Here is a 13,610-nt window from a genome sequence, read left to right on the forward strand (position 1 = left end):
ACCAACAATGAATGTGATATATTCATATTCGATCTGTATTGGCTCCTTTCTCACTGGTGCTATGAAGCAAAGTGAAGCCTCAGGCTAGTTTTTTTTACCCCCTATACTGCCTAGACCTAAACAGTTTACAATTTTCTTTTCCAGGTAGTTGGCACCATTTGGAAATTTCTGGTGGAGGGAGGAATAGGTGGGGATCATCCCTCCCTTTTTAGGCTTGGGAGTACCCTGATATGCTGAGTGGGCGAGGAAGTTGGAGGATCTCAGGAGACTTTTGAAAAAGGTTGGGGTGAGGTCAGTCTTAGAAACTGAGCAGGGATCTGGCTACTGAATATTCATATGCTGGCTAGGTTGACGGGGGGCATGGCCACTAGAGTTGCTTTGGACATGGAGGTGGGAGTTTGACATGAGTTTGAGGCCTCATTACCTTTTGGTCCTTGGAACTTTACCAGGCAGCTTAACCTGGCAGTGTTCCTTGGAGATCGTTAGCTAAAGTTGTTGTGGTGTAGCTCACTTTCCCATAGTAGCATGGAGTACAACATATGTTTGCAAGATATGCTACTTCGTTTCTGTTTTAACAAGGTACTTTGAATGTGATGCAACTCGTTACTTTTTTAACTTGTGTAACAACAGGCTGCCAAAAAGTGCCTTCCTATGCAGTTATCAGGAAGAATATACTGGGCCCCTGCTCCAGAGAAGTGGCAATCAAATCTGAATAAGGAGCGGACTATTTAAGGAGAGCAGCCCAATAGAATTGAGGCTTTAACTTTTGGAGGGAAGTATAAAACTGTGAGTTTAGGGAGGAGCCTTGTCTTGTTCCCCCAGAGGGGTCCACAACTAGGAGGATGAACAACTACAGTAGGTGGGGTTACCCAACTCTGAGGCCCTTCTGAGCCTTGGTTTCTTGATCTAGGGCTAGGGGAAAAGAGGAAAGCACAGGAGTTGCCAGCTTGGTTCATAGTTGACTCCTGGTGTCACCTGGGAGAAAGGACGGTTCTCAAAGAGGCTAAGGATTGGGCTATTAAGCATATGTTAAAATTTTAATGCCAGTAAAATGAAGATCTTAAGAGTGGAGGAATAGCCTAATGGTTAGTACAGTGGGCTTGGATCCTGGTAACCTGGCTTTGATTCCCACTGCAGCTCCTTGTGACCCTGGGCAAGTCACTTAGGGGTCCTTTTACTAAGGTGCGCTGAAAAATGGCCTGCGGTAGTGTAGACACGTGTTTTGGGCGTGCACAGAATTATTTTTCAGTGCACCTACAAAAATGCCTTTTTTTAGGGGCCCTTTTACTAAGCCACGTCACCGTCTACGTGTGCCCAATGCGAGCCAAAATGGAGTTATCGCCTGGCTACTGCATGGCTCTTGAGGTAATTTTATTATTGGCTGATATACGCATCCGAAAAATCATTTTTATTTTCTACCGCACATCCACTATCCTGCTTATAATCAAAAGAGAAAAACGCCTATATTGCGACCCAAATCAGGAGATGGGCGTCTTTCTCCCATGGGTGCCCAAATCGGTATAATCGAAAGCCGATTTTGGGCGTTTCTAACTGCAATCCATCGTGGAAACGGGTTAAGTTGACGGGGCGTGTCGGAGGCGTGGTGAAGGCGGAACTGGGGCATGGTTATCGGCGGAGGAGAGATGGGCGTCTTTAGCTGATAATCGAAAAAAAAGGCGTTTTTACCGTGATTTTTGGTCACTTTTTTGGACCCTTTTTTTCACGAACAAGTCCCAAAAAAGTGCCCCAACTCCCCCAGTGGTCACTAACCCCCTCCCACCAAAAAAAAAAAACACTTTAAAAACTTTTTTCCAACCTCTATGCCAGCCTCAAATGCTGTACCCACCTCCATGACAGCAGAATGTGTTCTATCCTGTGACAGCCTTTCCCTGGTTCTGATGTGGCTCTGGGTGAGTGTGACACCTTTTCTGTTATGTGGGTGTAGGGTATTGGGCTCCGTGATTCCACTAGCTTGTGGCAAATGCTCACGATGTTGGTAGTCGGTAGGCTCTACTCCCATGGTGCTTTTCCCCCTGCTTACTGGGTCAGAGTGTGCCCTGTTTTGTTTCCGGTAGTCCATGAGGTAGTGGCCATTTTTGTAAGCCAGTTTTAGATCCCTTTCACGTGTTAGCCATGCTACAGAACTTAGTTCTTACCTTGAATGTGGCTGAAAGAGGGCATTGTACAGCATTCTGCCAGCTGTGACCTACTGCTCATCACAGTACCAGGGAGACTCGTTGCCAGTGGGGCACAACCTCTGATCTGCAGTTAACTGTGAGTAAGCGTGCTTATTCCAATAAAGGACGTTTTTGGAGAGATTAGTCTTCAGGTGTCAACTGGTGTGCCAAGGTTATATAGCAGCAACAAGTCCTAGAGGCCTGCGTGTATGCAGGTCCCTGGAGCACTTTTAGTGGGTACCGCAGTGCACTTCAGCCAGGTGGACCCAGGCCCATCCCACCTCTACCTGTAACACTTGTGCTGGTAAATGGGAGGTCTCCAAAACCCACTGTACCCACATGTAGGTGCCCCCTTCACCCCTAAGAGCTATGGTAGTGTTGTACATTTCTGGGTAGTGGGTTTTGGGGGAGGGGGGTTGGGTGCTCAGCACCCGTGGTAAGGGAGCTATGCATGTGGGAGCTTTTTCTGAAGTCCACCGCACTGACCTCTAGGGTGCCCAGTTGGTGTCCTGGCATATCAGGGGGGCCAGTGTACTATGAATCCTGGCCCCTCCCATGACCAAATGGCTCGGATTAGGACGTTTTTGAGCTGGGCGTTTTTAGTTTCCATTATCGCTAAAAAAAACAAATGCCCAGCTGAAAAATGTCCATTTTTTTGAAAATACGGTCTGTCCCACCTCTTCACGTACCCGTTTTCGGACATAGACGCCCATGGAGATAGGCGCTCGCGTTCGATTATGCCCCTCCACGCGCACCAAGTGGCATTTGATACGCGAAGGTCATTACCGCTCAGTTACTGCGTGAGACTTTACCGCTAGGACAATGGCTGGCGGTAAGGTCTCAGACCCAAAATGGACACGCGCAATTTTCATTTTGCCGCATGTCCATTTTTGGCAAAAATTTAAAAAAAGGCATTTTTTGTAGGTGCGCTAAAAAATAATTCTGTGCTCCCAAAACATGTGTCTACATTACCACAGGCCATTTTTTAGTGCACCTTAGTAAAAGGACCCCTTAGATTGTGACTCCACCCTAGGGACAGAGAAAGTACCTGTATATAATGTGTACAGCATTGCATATGTCTAGTAGCACTATAGAAATGATTAGTAGTAGTAAGATCTTCTGGTTTAGTAATTCCTTACATACAATTTCATCAGTTGTTCCATTAGAGAATTCACAATCTATACCAGCTGTTTAAAGATCATGATTTTTAGGTATTCTTTTTGATTTGCGGTTGTCCTTTGAACCTCACATAAACGATTTAGGGCCTCTTGTACAAAGCTCTGCTACCGATTCTCGGTGCGGCAAATTAGAGGAAGCCCATTCAGTTATTATGGGCTTCTTCTTATTTGTTGCGCAGGAATCACTATTGCGGCTTTGTAAAAGAGGCCCTTAATGAAAAAGGTATTTTTAAAATTAAGACAGTTAAGCTTGATACGGTCCTATTTTTATGAGGAGCATTTTGCTGTTTTAGTGCAATCATTTATAGTGCCACACATGGATTATTGTAACTCGATTTATATTGGATTACCAAAGAAACAACTGGATAGGTTAAATAAGAATAAGATTGTTCATAATTTCTTTTTGATAATAGACATTATACTACAGGATAGAGAAGTCCACCGCACTGACCTCTAGGGTGCCCAGTTGGTGTCCTGGCATATCAGGGGGGCCAGTGTACTGTGAATCCTGGCCCCTCCCACTCGTTTATTATTCAAATCATAATATTATTGTGCCTGAATTTAAATGTTAATTGAATAAAGGAACGATAAAGTAAATCATACAAATGTACGGAAGCCAGACCATGCAATGATTTGAATACCAGACAAGATACCTTATAAAAGATCCTTGCGTTAACAGGTAAACAATGTAAATTAATTAATAAACGAGTAACCCTGTCATATTTCGTACTACAGAAAATTATCTTGGCGGCAGTATTTTGAACTACTAATCATCACACACTTTTTTAAATAAAACTTCTTCACCGTTAGTGCTCAAACAAATCTTCAAAATATGTTCAGCTGAAAATTACTTGACTTTCTAGACCTTTTGGGTTCCAACACAGACCATGATTCACATCGGAGCTGCCTCGAAGAACCCAATTCAAGGTGACTCTGACCATGCTGAATCCTCTTAATGTGTACTCTAATTGCTCACACACAAAGTTTTATAAAAAAACGTGTGTGATGATTATAAGGTGGGACAAAAAATTTGACCTGTATGATGACCAGTGAGAGTCCTTTGACGCAATATGAGCACAAATAGAAATAATTTTTCCTTATTAGAATAAAATATAAACTATCTCTCTGGGATTGTTTGCTTTATTAGATGCAACTTTTTTTTCCATGAGATCAAGTTGGAAATTTCCTCTCATTTTTTGGGTGTGATTGTAATGGCAGGTGGGGTGGAGAGATTGGAGGAGAGGCAGAGAGGAGAGGGAATTGGAAGAGAAGGGGCACCTTTATTTTCTGTTCTGGACCCTAGCATGTCTAACACCAGCCCTGACCCTTGCTGTTGCTGGTGGGGATCCTAAAGCCCCAGCAGCTGAGGACATCCTCTGAAGGTGGCCAAAACTCCTGTCTACTAAGCTTGTCAGATAGCAGCAGCATCCTTGAGCCTCTGACAACTAAGCATGTGTGGGGTGCAGGCATCAGTGGCTCAAGGAGTTGATGCTGCCTGCCAAGCTTGGTAAAAGGGCTGTCTTTGGAGGAAGTCTTCAGCTGACAGAGCTTGGGAATCCTCATAAATTAAAGTACTTATATTTTGAGTTGGAAGGTGCTGGGGGAGGGGTAGAGAGAGGCGGAAGGGGCAAGGGCAGAGAGAAAATGTTGTGCCCACCCACTTTGGGCTCAGGCCCCCCCCCCCCCCCCCCCCCCCCACAAAATTGGCTTTCTGGTGACATCACTGGTTGATTTTGTGCACCTTGAACAATTTCTTTTCTTTTTTTTTTTTTTTGCTGGGTAGATTGGAGATTTTACAAAGAAATAAATGACAGAATTCAGAAAAGTGTGGAATAAATACAGAGGAGCCATATCTAGAGAGAGGATGGGATCAAAGCAAAGCAAATGAAATAGAAAGGTATAGCCTGCATGCAACAGTAGGTACAATCCTAAACAAAGGCATAGAGGAGGTAGCCTACATACAAAAAAATTATTATATCAATAGAGCAGTAGAGAGCCAAATGTTCGCAGTCGATATACAGCGAGTTCAATTATTAGATGCAACCAAGGTATCTATAACTCCCTCCTTAGAATTAATATACTCCAGCAGATTTTTTGGATTTAAAAAAAAACATAATTATTTGAGTTAAACAAAATTAAACACCTGCAAGGGAATTTTAACATAAATGTACTACCTAAATTAAGAACTCTAGGTTTTAAAACCAAGAAGTCTGTCCTTTTTTCTGTTTCCCAAGGCTAGGTCAGGAAAATTTTGAATTTTTGCTCCCCAAAACTCTGCATTCATATGGCAAAAATAAATTAAAAAATATTATTTTTGTCTGGTTCTAATGCAGATGTCACTAAAAGGGTAGTCCGTTCTGTTACTTCTCTCGCCCTCCTGTAGTTTCCAACCCCTCCTCCTACCGCAATCTCACTGCTTCTCGTCCTTTGAAGCTCACTCCATCCGGCTATTCTACCCATTACCACTCAGAGTTGCAGTCATCTACCGCCCCCCTGATAAGCCCCTCTCTTCATTCCTTACTGACTTCGACGCTTGGCTCACCGTCTTTCTTGATCCCGCATCTCCATCCCTCATTCTTGGCGATTTTAACATTCACGTTGACAACCCATCCAACTCCTACGCTTCCTTACTCTGATATCCTCCTTTAACCTCCGACTGTGCTCTACCACCCCTACTCACCGTGATGGCCATTGTCTCGACCTCGTTCTCTTCTCTTCCTGCTCACCTTCCAATTTCTGCACCTCAGTCCTTCCTATCTCAGATCATCACCTAATCACCCTCACACTTCATCACCCTCCCCCTCAACCTCGCCCAACTATAACCACTGCCTTCAGGAATCTCCAAGCTGTCGACCCCCCTACCCTATCCTCTCACACCTCCACTCTCTTCCCTTCTATCTCGTCTTCTGAATCTGTCGACACGGCTGTCTCTACCTACAGTGAAATTCTCTCCACTGCTCTGGATACCCTACCACCATCTGTCTCTCGCCCCACTAAGCGCATTAATCCTCAGCCCTGGTTAACCCCTTGCATCCGTTACCTTCGCTCCTGCACCCGATCTGCTGAACGACTCTGGAGAAAATCTCGCACCCTGTCAGACTTCACCCATTACAAATTCATGCTATCCTCCTTCCAGTCCTCCCTATTCCTTGCCAAACAGGAATATTATTCTCAATTAACCAATTCTCTTGGCTCCAACCCTCGTCGCCTCTTCGCCACCCTCAACTCCCTACTTAAAGTACCCTCCGCTCCCACCCCCCCTCACTCTCTCCTCAAACACTAGCTGACTACTTCCGCGATAAAGTACAGAAGATAAACCTTGAATTCACTTCCAAGCCTTCTCCTCCCTGTGGCTTCTTAACCCACTCCCTCAACCAACCTAACCTGGCCTCCTTCTCCTCCTTCCCTCAGATCACCGAAGAGGAAACTGCTCACCTTCTTTCTTCCTCTAAGTGCACCATCTGTTCCTCTAATCCCATTCCCACCAACCTGCTTACCAACATCTCTCCTACAGTTAACCCCTCAATCTGTCACATCCTCAACCTCTCTCTCTCCACTGCTACTGTCCCTGACACCTTCAAGCACGCTGTAGTCACACCACTTCTCAAAAAACCATCACTTGACCCCACCTGTCCCTCCAACTACCGCCCCATCTCTCTTCTACCCTTCCTCTCCAAATTACTTGAACGTGCTGTCCACTGCCGCTGCCTTGACTTCCTCTCCTCTCAGGCCGTCCTCGACCCGCTTCAATCCGGCTTTCGCCCACTACACTCAACAGAAACAGCACTCTCTAAAGTCTGCAATGACCTGTTCCTTGCCAAATCCAAAGGTCACTATTCCATCCTCATCCTCCTCGACCTATCTGCCGCCTTTGACACTGTCAATCATAAGTTACTTCTTGACACACTGTCCTCATTTGGATTCCAGGGCTCCGTCCTTTCCTGGTTCTCCTCGTATCTTTCCCAACGCACCTTCAGAGTATTTTCTAATGGTTCTTCTTCCACCCCCGTCCCGCTCTCTGTCGGGGTCCCTCAAGGATCTGTCCTTGAACCGCTTCTTTTCTCGATATACACCTGTTCCCTGGGCTCGTTGATCTCATCACATGGATTCCAGTACCATCTCTATGCTGATGACACCCAGCTTTACCTCTCCACTCCCGACATCACAGTCGAAACCCAGGCCAAAGTTTCGGCCTGCCTTTCCGACATCGCTGCCTGGATGTCCAACCGGCATCTGAAACTGAACATGGCTAAGACTGAGCTCCTTGTCTTTCCACCCAAACCCTCTTCTCCTCTTCCCCCACTTTCCGTCTCTGTTGACAATGCCCTCATCCTCCCCGTCTCTTCAGCCCGCAATCTCGGAGTCATTTTTGACTCCTCCCTCTCCTTCTCTGCCCATATCCAGCAGACAGCTAAGACCTGTCGCTTCTTCCTCTATAATATTAGCAAAATTCGCCCATTCCTTTCTGAACAGACCACCCAAACCCTCGTCCACTCGCTCGTTACCTCTCGTCTTGACTATTGCAACCTTCTCCTCGCTGGCCTCCCGTTTAGCCACCTATTCCCCCTTCAATCTGTCCAAAACTCCGCCGCACGTCTTATCTACCGCGTGAACCGATACTCTCATATCACCCCTCTCCTCAAGTCGCTTCACTGGCTCCAGATTCGCTACCGTATACAATTCAAGCTTCTCCTATTGACCTTCAAGTGCACTCAATCTGCAGCCCCCCATTACCTCTCTACCCTCCTCTTCCCGTATGTTCCCACCTGTAACCTCCGCTCTCAGGACAAATCACTCCTATCTGTACCCTTCTCCACCACCACTAACTCCAGACTCCGCCCCTTTTGCCTCGCTTCACCTTATGCCTGGAACAAACTTCCTGAGCCCATACGCCGTGCACCCTCCCTGCCCATTTTCAAGTCCTTACTCAAGGCCCATCTCTTCTCCCTTGCTTTTGGCGCCTAACCACCTTCCCCATTCCTGATACCTACACTGACTACATAGCTTATTACCTTTAGATTGTAAGCTCTCTTGAGCAGGGACTGTCCTTCCCCTTGTCTAAACTTGTACAGTGCTTCGTAACCCTGGCAGTGCTATAGAAATGCTAAGTAGTAGTAGTAGTAGTAGTTATCACTTCCAAAGAATTTTCTAGAAATTCGGTCAAGTTCATATCAGATTGAAGTCCTATAATAGGTCTGGAAGTGCCCGTAATGTATTGGGCTCTGACTGTGGGTGGACAACCCTCAGTTGGTATTCCCAATACCTCCCCAAAATATTTCTTTAGCAAATCAAGCACTGAAATGAGTGGTGACTTAGGGAAATTTAAGAACCTCAAATTGTTTTTCCTTTCTTGGTTCTCCAAGTACTCCAACTTACGAGCTTGTGCATCTCTGTCCTTAATAGCCAATGAGGAAAAACTTTGTAGACAGGCTACCTCCACTTCTAATGATACAGAGTAGTTATCAATATTATCAGACAAAGTTTGAAAAGATTGTTTCATTTCCACAATTTCTCCTTTAAAGGTGTTATATACCTGAAGGAGAGAAGAATTTAGTCCCTGGATCGCATCCCATAAAAATTATAATGTTACCACAGTTGGTCTCATCACTTCTACGTTGCTTCTGGGAGTAGAACCCTGGCTGGGAGGGGAAGCAAGTCGAGAACGCCTGGTTCACCTCTGAAGTATTTCCTCTCAGGGTTTGTGCAGCCAGAGGTCCTCCTCTATCAGTGGCAGAAGCCGAACCCCTGCCGGGCACCCCTGCGCACTGCATCCCTTCGGCGTACGTCCACTACCCGGCATTGGATGTGCTGTGCAAGAGGGAGGACTAAGAGAAATTCCCTCAATGCTACGGCCCGCTTCCGAAGTCGCGGATTCCATCGAAGCGGACACCGGCTCTCCTTGCATCCGAATTCCAAACTTTTCCAGGGTAGTTTGACGGATGGTCGGGGTCTCCACAGGTCTCAAGGAGGTTAGTATCCTTGTTTTCCCTTTCCTTTCCCCCATGTTAACACCGGGAAAATTCCAATCAAACCACTAAGGTATTCAGGAGCTTCGCGAGGTCACGTCTGCTCCAGTCGCCATCTTGGATTTACACTTTAAATCTTAACTGTTCTATTATCACAGGAAGAGATATACTCTGAATCAATTTGTAAAATAAATTTTTTTTTAAAATCTTTTATTTTAGATGCCAATCAGATAAAGCCAATCACATTGTAATTCATAAAACATATATTCTGTAACAAGCAATTGGGTCTCTTCCTTCCTGTGAGGGGAACTGAAGCAAAGTCTGCAGCAAGATGCTGATCGGCTTTACTAAAGTTCCCGCCTCCTCTTTATTTAGCCTTATTTTTATACCCTTCTTTTTTTTCACTTCAAGCTGTATACGTGCAAAGCTCCTGGTTTCTCTTGAATCTGCAGTTAATTAATTACTTCTACACCCTACCTCCTTTTCTTGTTTGTTTACCTTCTCAGTTTCATTCCTTCAGAAATGCTAGTTGGACATTCCATTCTTATCTCTGAGCTGCACATTATACCCTAGAGTCTATAGTTCATCTTCACCCTTCTGGTATTCTGCTGATGTATTCACGTTACCAGTTTTCCCTGGCAGGCTGCTATTGTTATCACACAACCTCCTAATAAAACTAAGCTGGTCAAACTCTGCTTCACTCAGGAGTTAAAGAATATACAGATTCTATTTTTCATGACAAGCAGCTATCATATGCACAGAGATTTCTACAGGGCCCACACGCTAATCTTTTTAAATGGCCACACGCGAATGACAAAATTAGCACGTGGCCATTAATTCAAGAAATAGGAAAATCTGCTATTTTACTGCAGTGCTAAAATGGCCTTAGCACGCAGGAAAGACCCTAGTAAGGGCCCACGCTAAGGCCACTTTTTAACACTGCTTTCTAAAAGGACCCCTGAGTAAATATGTAACAATAATAAATACTATTTGGGAATTTTATAGCTGATGCAAAATCAAATCACATGCAATGCAAGAGTAGTGGACCTCTCAGATTAGTGGGGCTCAGGAATATATTTCCAATTATTAGTTCTTATAATATCCTGGATACCATTCCACAAACAAATTAAGATGTGGGACTAAACCACATCAGCTGCCCCATTTTAGACAGAACATAGAAACATCCAGATCAGGACATGTACAATGCTGGTAATACTTTAGAAAAAGAGCTGCTGATGTAGCACCTCTATTAAAACACATGCAGGAATGCACATGCGTTTGCTGGGACATGGACCTGAAGCAGTCATTTCACAAAGATACATGTTGAAATATTGATCAGAAGAACGTTGGCAACCAATATAGTGCCCATGTTCTTTCCCATGCCACTTTAGAAACGGAATAATTTTTAAAATTGAAAATGTCTTATATCCTCTTCCTTTCAGTAGATGTTCTGTAAAGCTATTTTCCCTTTCAGTAGGTCATTTTTTAATAGTTCTTTTAAACAATAAATACCCCATATTTGTCATTAGTTCTTATTACATATTGTTTTCTTTTTAGAATTTACCAAATTTAAAACGTTTTTGACGAAGATATCAAAGTTTATTGACAATCAACTTTCAACAGCTCAGTAAGTGTGATCTGAAAGAATGTGTGCAGTATTGATGGAATCCAAGATAAGCAAATTATTAGGGATATGTGAATAAAATCATATGATTAAATTTCATTTTTTACGATTTTACATATTTTTCTCCAAGACTGAAGAAAATATTGATATAATTAAAATGTGCTTGATGGTAGGTTTTTTTTACATATATATTAAATCTATGTACCAAATCTATGTATTTGCTGTTGATGTTTTTGACTGCAAACCATTTATCAACATGGGCTTATGTTAACACATGTGGACTGGCATTTTGGGGAGGACAACCAACTCAGAATGTGGACGCCCAAGTCAGACTGTCACAAATAAACTGTTCTAAAATACATCTGAGATGGATATCCATTTACTAAAAATGTCCAGCATGAATATCCATTTTACAAACCGAAACGTCCAAATTATGAATTGGGAAAACAAGGGAGATGGATGTCCATGTGACAGCATAGATTATGCAGAGACCTGCCCTGCTAGATGAGGAGGGAGGTTCTACCATCCAGAATACAAGGTCTTTTTAGACTTGGACGTCCTTCTACTACTATTAATTACGTATATAGCGCTACTAGACGCAGTGCTGTGCACATTATATGTAGGTACTTTCACTGTCTCTAGAGGGCTTAGTTTTGTTCCCCTTCTGTGATCGGACTTGGATGTCCATGTTTTGGGCCCTCCCTTGCCCTGCCCAAAATGTGCCCAGACCATGCCTCCTCGTCATATGGATGTACTGCAGTGTTAGACGTTCATATCATGCCTTTTTAAAATTGGGATTTGGGCATCCATGTATTATAGATATCTAATTGCTAATTTTCATATATCCAAAACAAGAATAGAGCTTCTAAAATAACCACTATTATTTACTGTTAACCCCAATTATTAGTAATTAGTTCTCATTGCACAAAATGGGACTTCTGCTAATATAGCACGAATTAGTGGTAAAATAACATGTTTTAATGGTAGCCCATATTGATAACCGAGGGCCCTGTTTACTAAGCAGTGATATAGGCGCGATAACATTTTAAACGTGCGTTAACCATGTATGTGCTTACAATATCGTGCCTACATGGTTAGCGCGTGCGCTAAGTGTAGGCGCTAAAACACTAACGCACCTTAGTAAACAGAACCTTATATTTCCAAATATTTTCTATTCAACCTTTTTGTAAATGTAAGGCTATATGACACATTAACATACAATGCTATACAGTAAAAATATATAAAATCACAACCGGAAAAAGTCCAAACACCTTGCATTGATACATGATATATGATAAAAGTTTTATTAGAATTTAATCTTTTTGAGACTGTACTTTTGTCAAGGCTATTCAGAATGTTTTTCTGGAGCGATAATCTAATTCTCTGTCTACTGAAGAATTATTTTACTGTTCAGCTGAATACAAATAATGAAAAATAGTATTCGGCCGAATACAAATACTGAATATGAATAATGGGCATTGAGCTTTAACATAACAAATAATTAAAAAAGCAACGTGCAATCAGAGGTCAAGTGTTTATTTCAGTAGCAATTAGCACAGTAGAACTCAGATTATTTGTATTCAAATTTAAATCACTATTTGGCTGAATATGAATAATGTATTTGGGGCACTATTTGAGGCCGTATCAAATTGATTACGAATATTCGGTATAGCCCTAGTATGAGCAGTAGAGTAGTAAATGCAGGTGCTTTCTATAACATCAACATCTGTCCTATTATCCATGCCTACACTTGTAGTTACACCTATTTCTGTATCATGCTCTGTAGTTATGTTTGAAGGCAGTGATGCTAGGAGTTCTGCTAAAAGGAATCAAAGTCCTCATTAAACTTGAATATCATGAGGTTCATATCCCAAAGAACAGTCTCCCTGATAATATGTGGTGACATTCTCTGCCTTCACTGACAATGCAGGCTTTTCTCCAGGATGCATACTGAAGTGTAGATCTCAGTAGAATTAGGGAGCACAAAGTGGAAGCAAAGAAGGGAACTGAAGGTGGAAGCAAAGTTCCTTTATGAATTTCCATCATCAGATATCAGAAAAACCTAGGCAGTTTACATCAAATGATCACAACAGGTGTGGCAAGTGTAAGAGGTTGGCAGAGAGGTAGTCTGACAGATAAGAGGCAGTAAAAATAAAAACACAGATGAACCAGTACATTGAAACTGGCATCAGCCTGCCATGATCTAGAGATGTGAGAATAAACAAATTACAAATAGAGAAGCAAGAATTGGAGAAAAGAGGTGGCTTCAGTTGGCATTCATCAGAGGCAGAGAAGAACACTAGAAAGGTCTATATTTCAGGTCAGACCGTGATGGCACCAAGGCAGGCATACTTCCAAACTCTCCTAATGGCAATTCTTATGTTCTTAGAAGTGACAAAGATAAGGTATAGAGGCATTGGAATGGGTACCTGTCACGAAATGCCTAGCACCCACCTGGGGCTAACCCTGAGGCCACCTAAAAAGTCTGTCCCAGCACTGCTCAGAGTCCCGCATGTGCTCAACACTGGCATACCCTCCACCCCACCGCACTGGGTTTCTCTTGCCTCTGGGTGAGTCTCCTATCCGCAAGTTATTTCTCCAGTGGTTTCTAAGGACACTGGGGCCACAATCCTAGGGGTACCACAGTTCCTAGAAAATACCCACA

General features: G+C 43.3%; 1 protein-coding gene across 1 annotated transcript in view; it reads left to right on the forward strand.

Annotated features, from left to right (window-relative positions):
* LOC115462209 (probable ATP-dependent RNA helicase DDX60) overlaps positions 1-13,610 on the forward strand; it is a 368,606-nt gene that overhangs the window by 36,639 nt on the left and 318,357 nt on the right. The window contains exon 3 of the mRNA XM_030192223.1: positions 10,879-10,948. Within this exon, the coding sequence (XP_030048083.1) occupies positions 10,879-10,948 (70 nt within the window). The remainder of the gene's footprint in view (positions 1-10,878; positions 10,949-13,610) is intronic.

Source organism: Microcaecilia unicolor, chromosome 2, assembly GCF_901765095.1.
Source record: "Microcaecilia unicolor chromosome 2, aMicUni1.1, whole genome shotgun sequence".
NCBI lineage: Eukaryota > Metazoa > Chordata > Amphibia > Gymnophiona > Siphonopidae > Microcaecilia > Microcaecilia unicolor.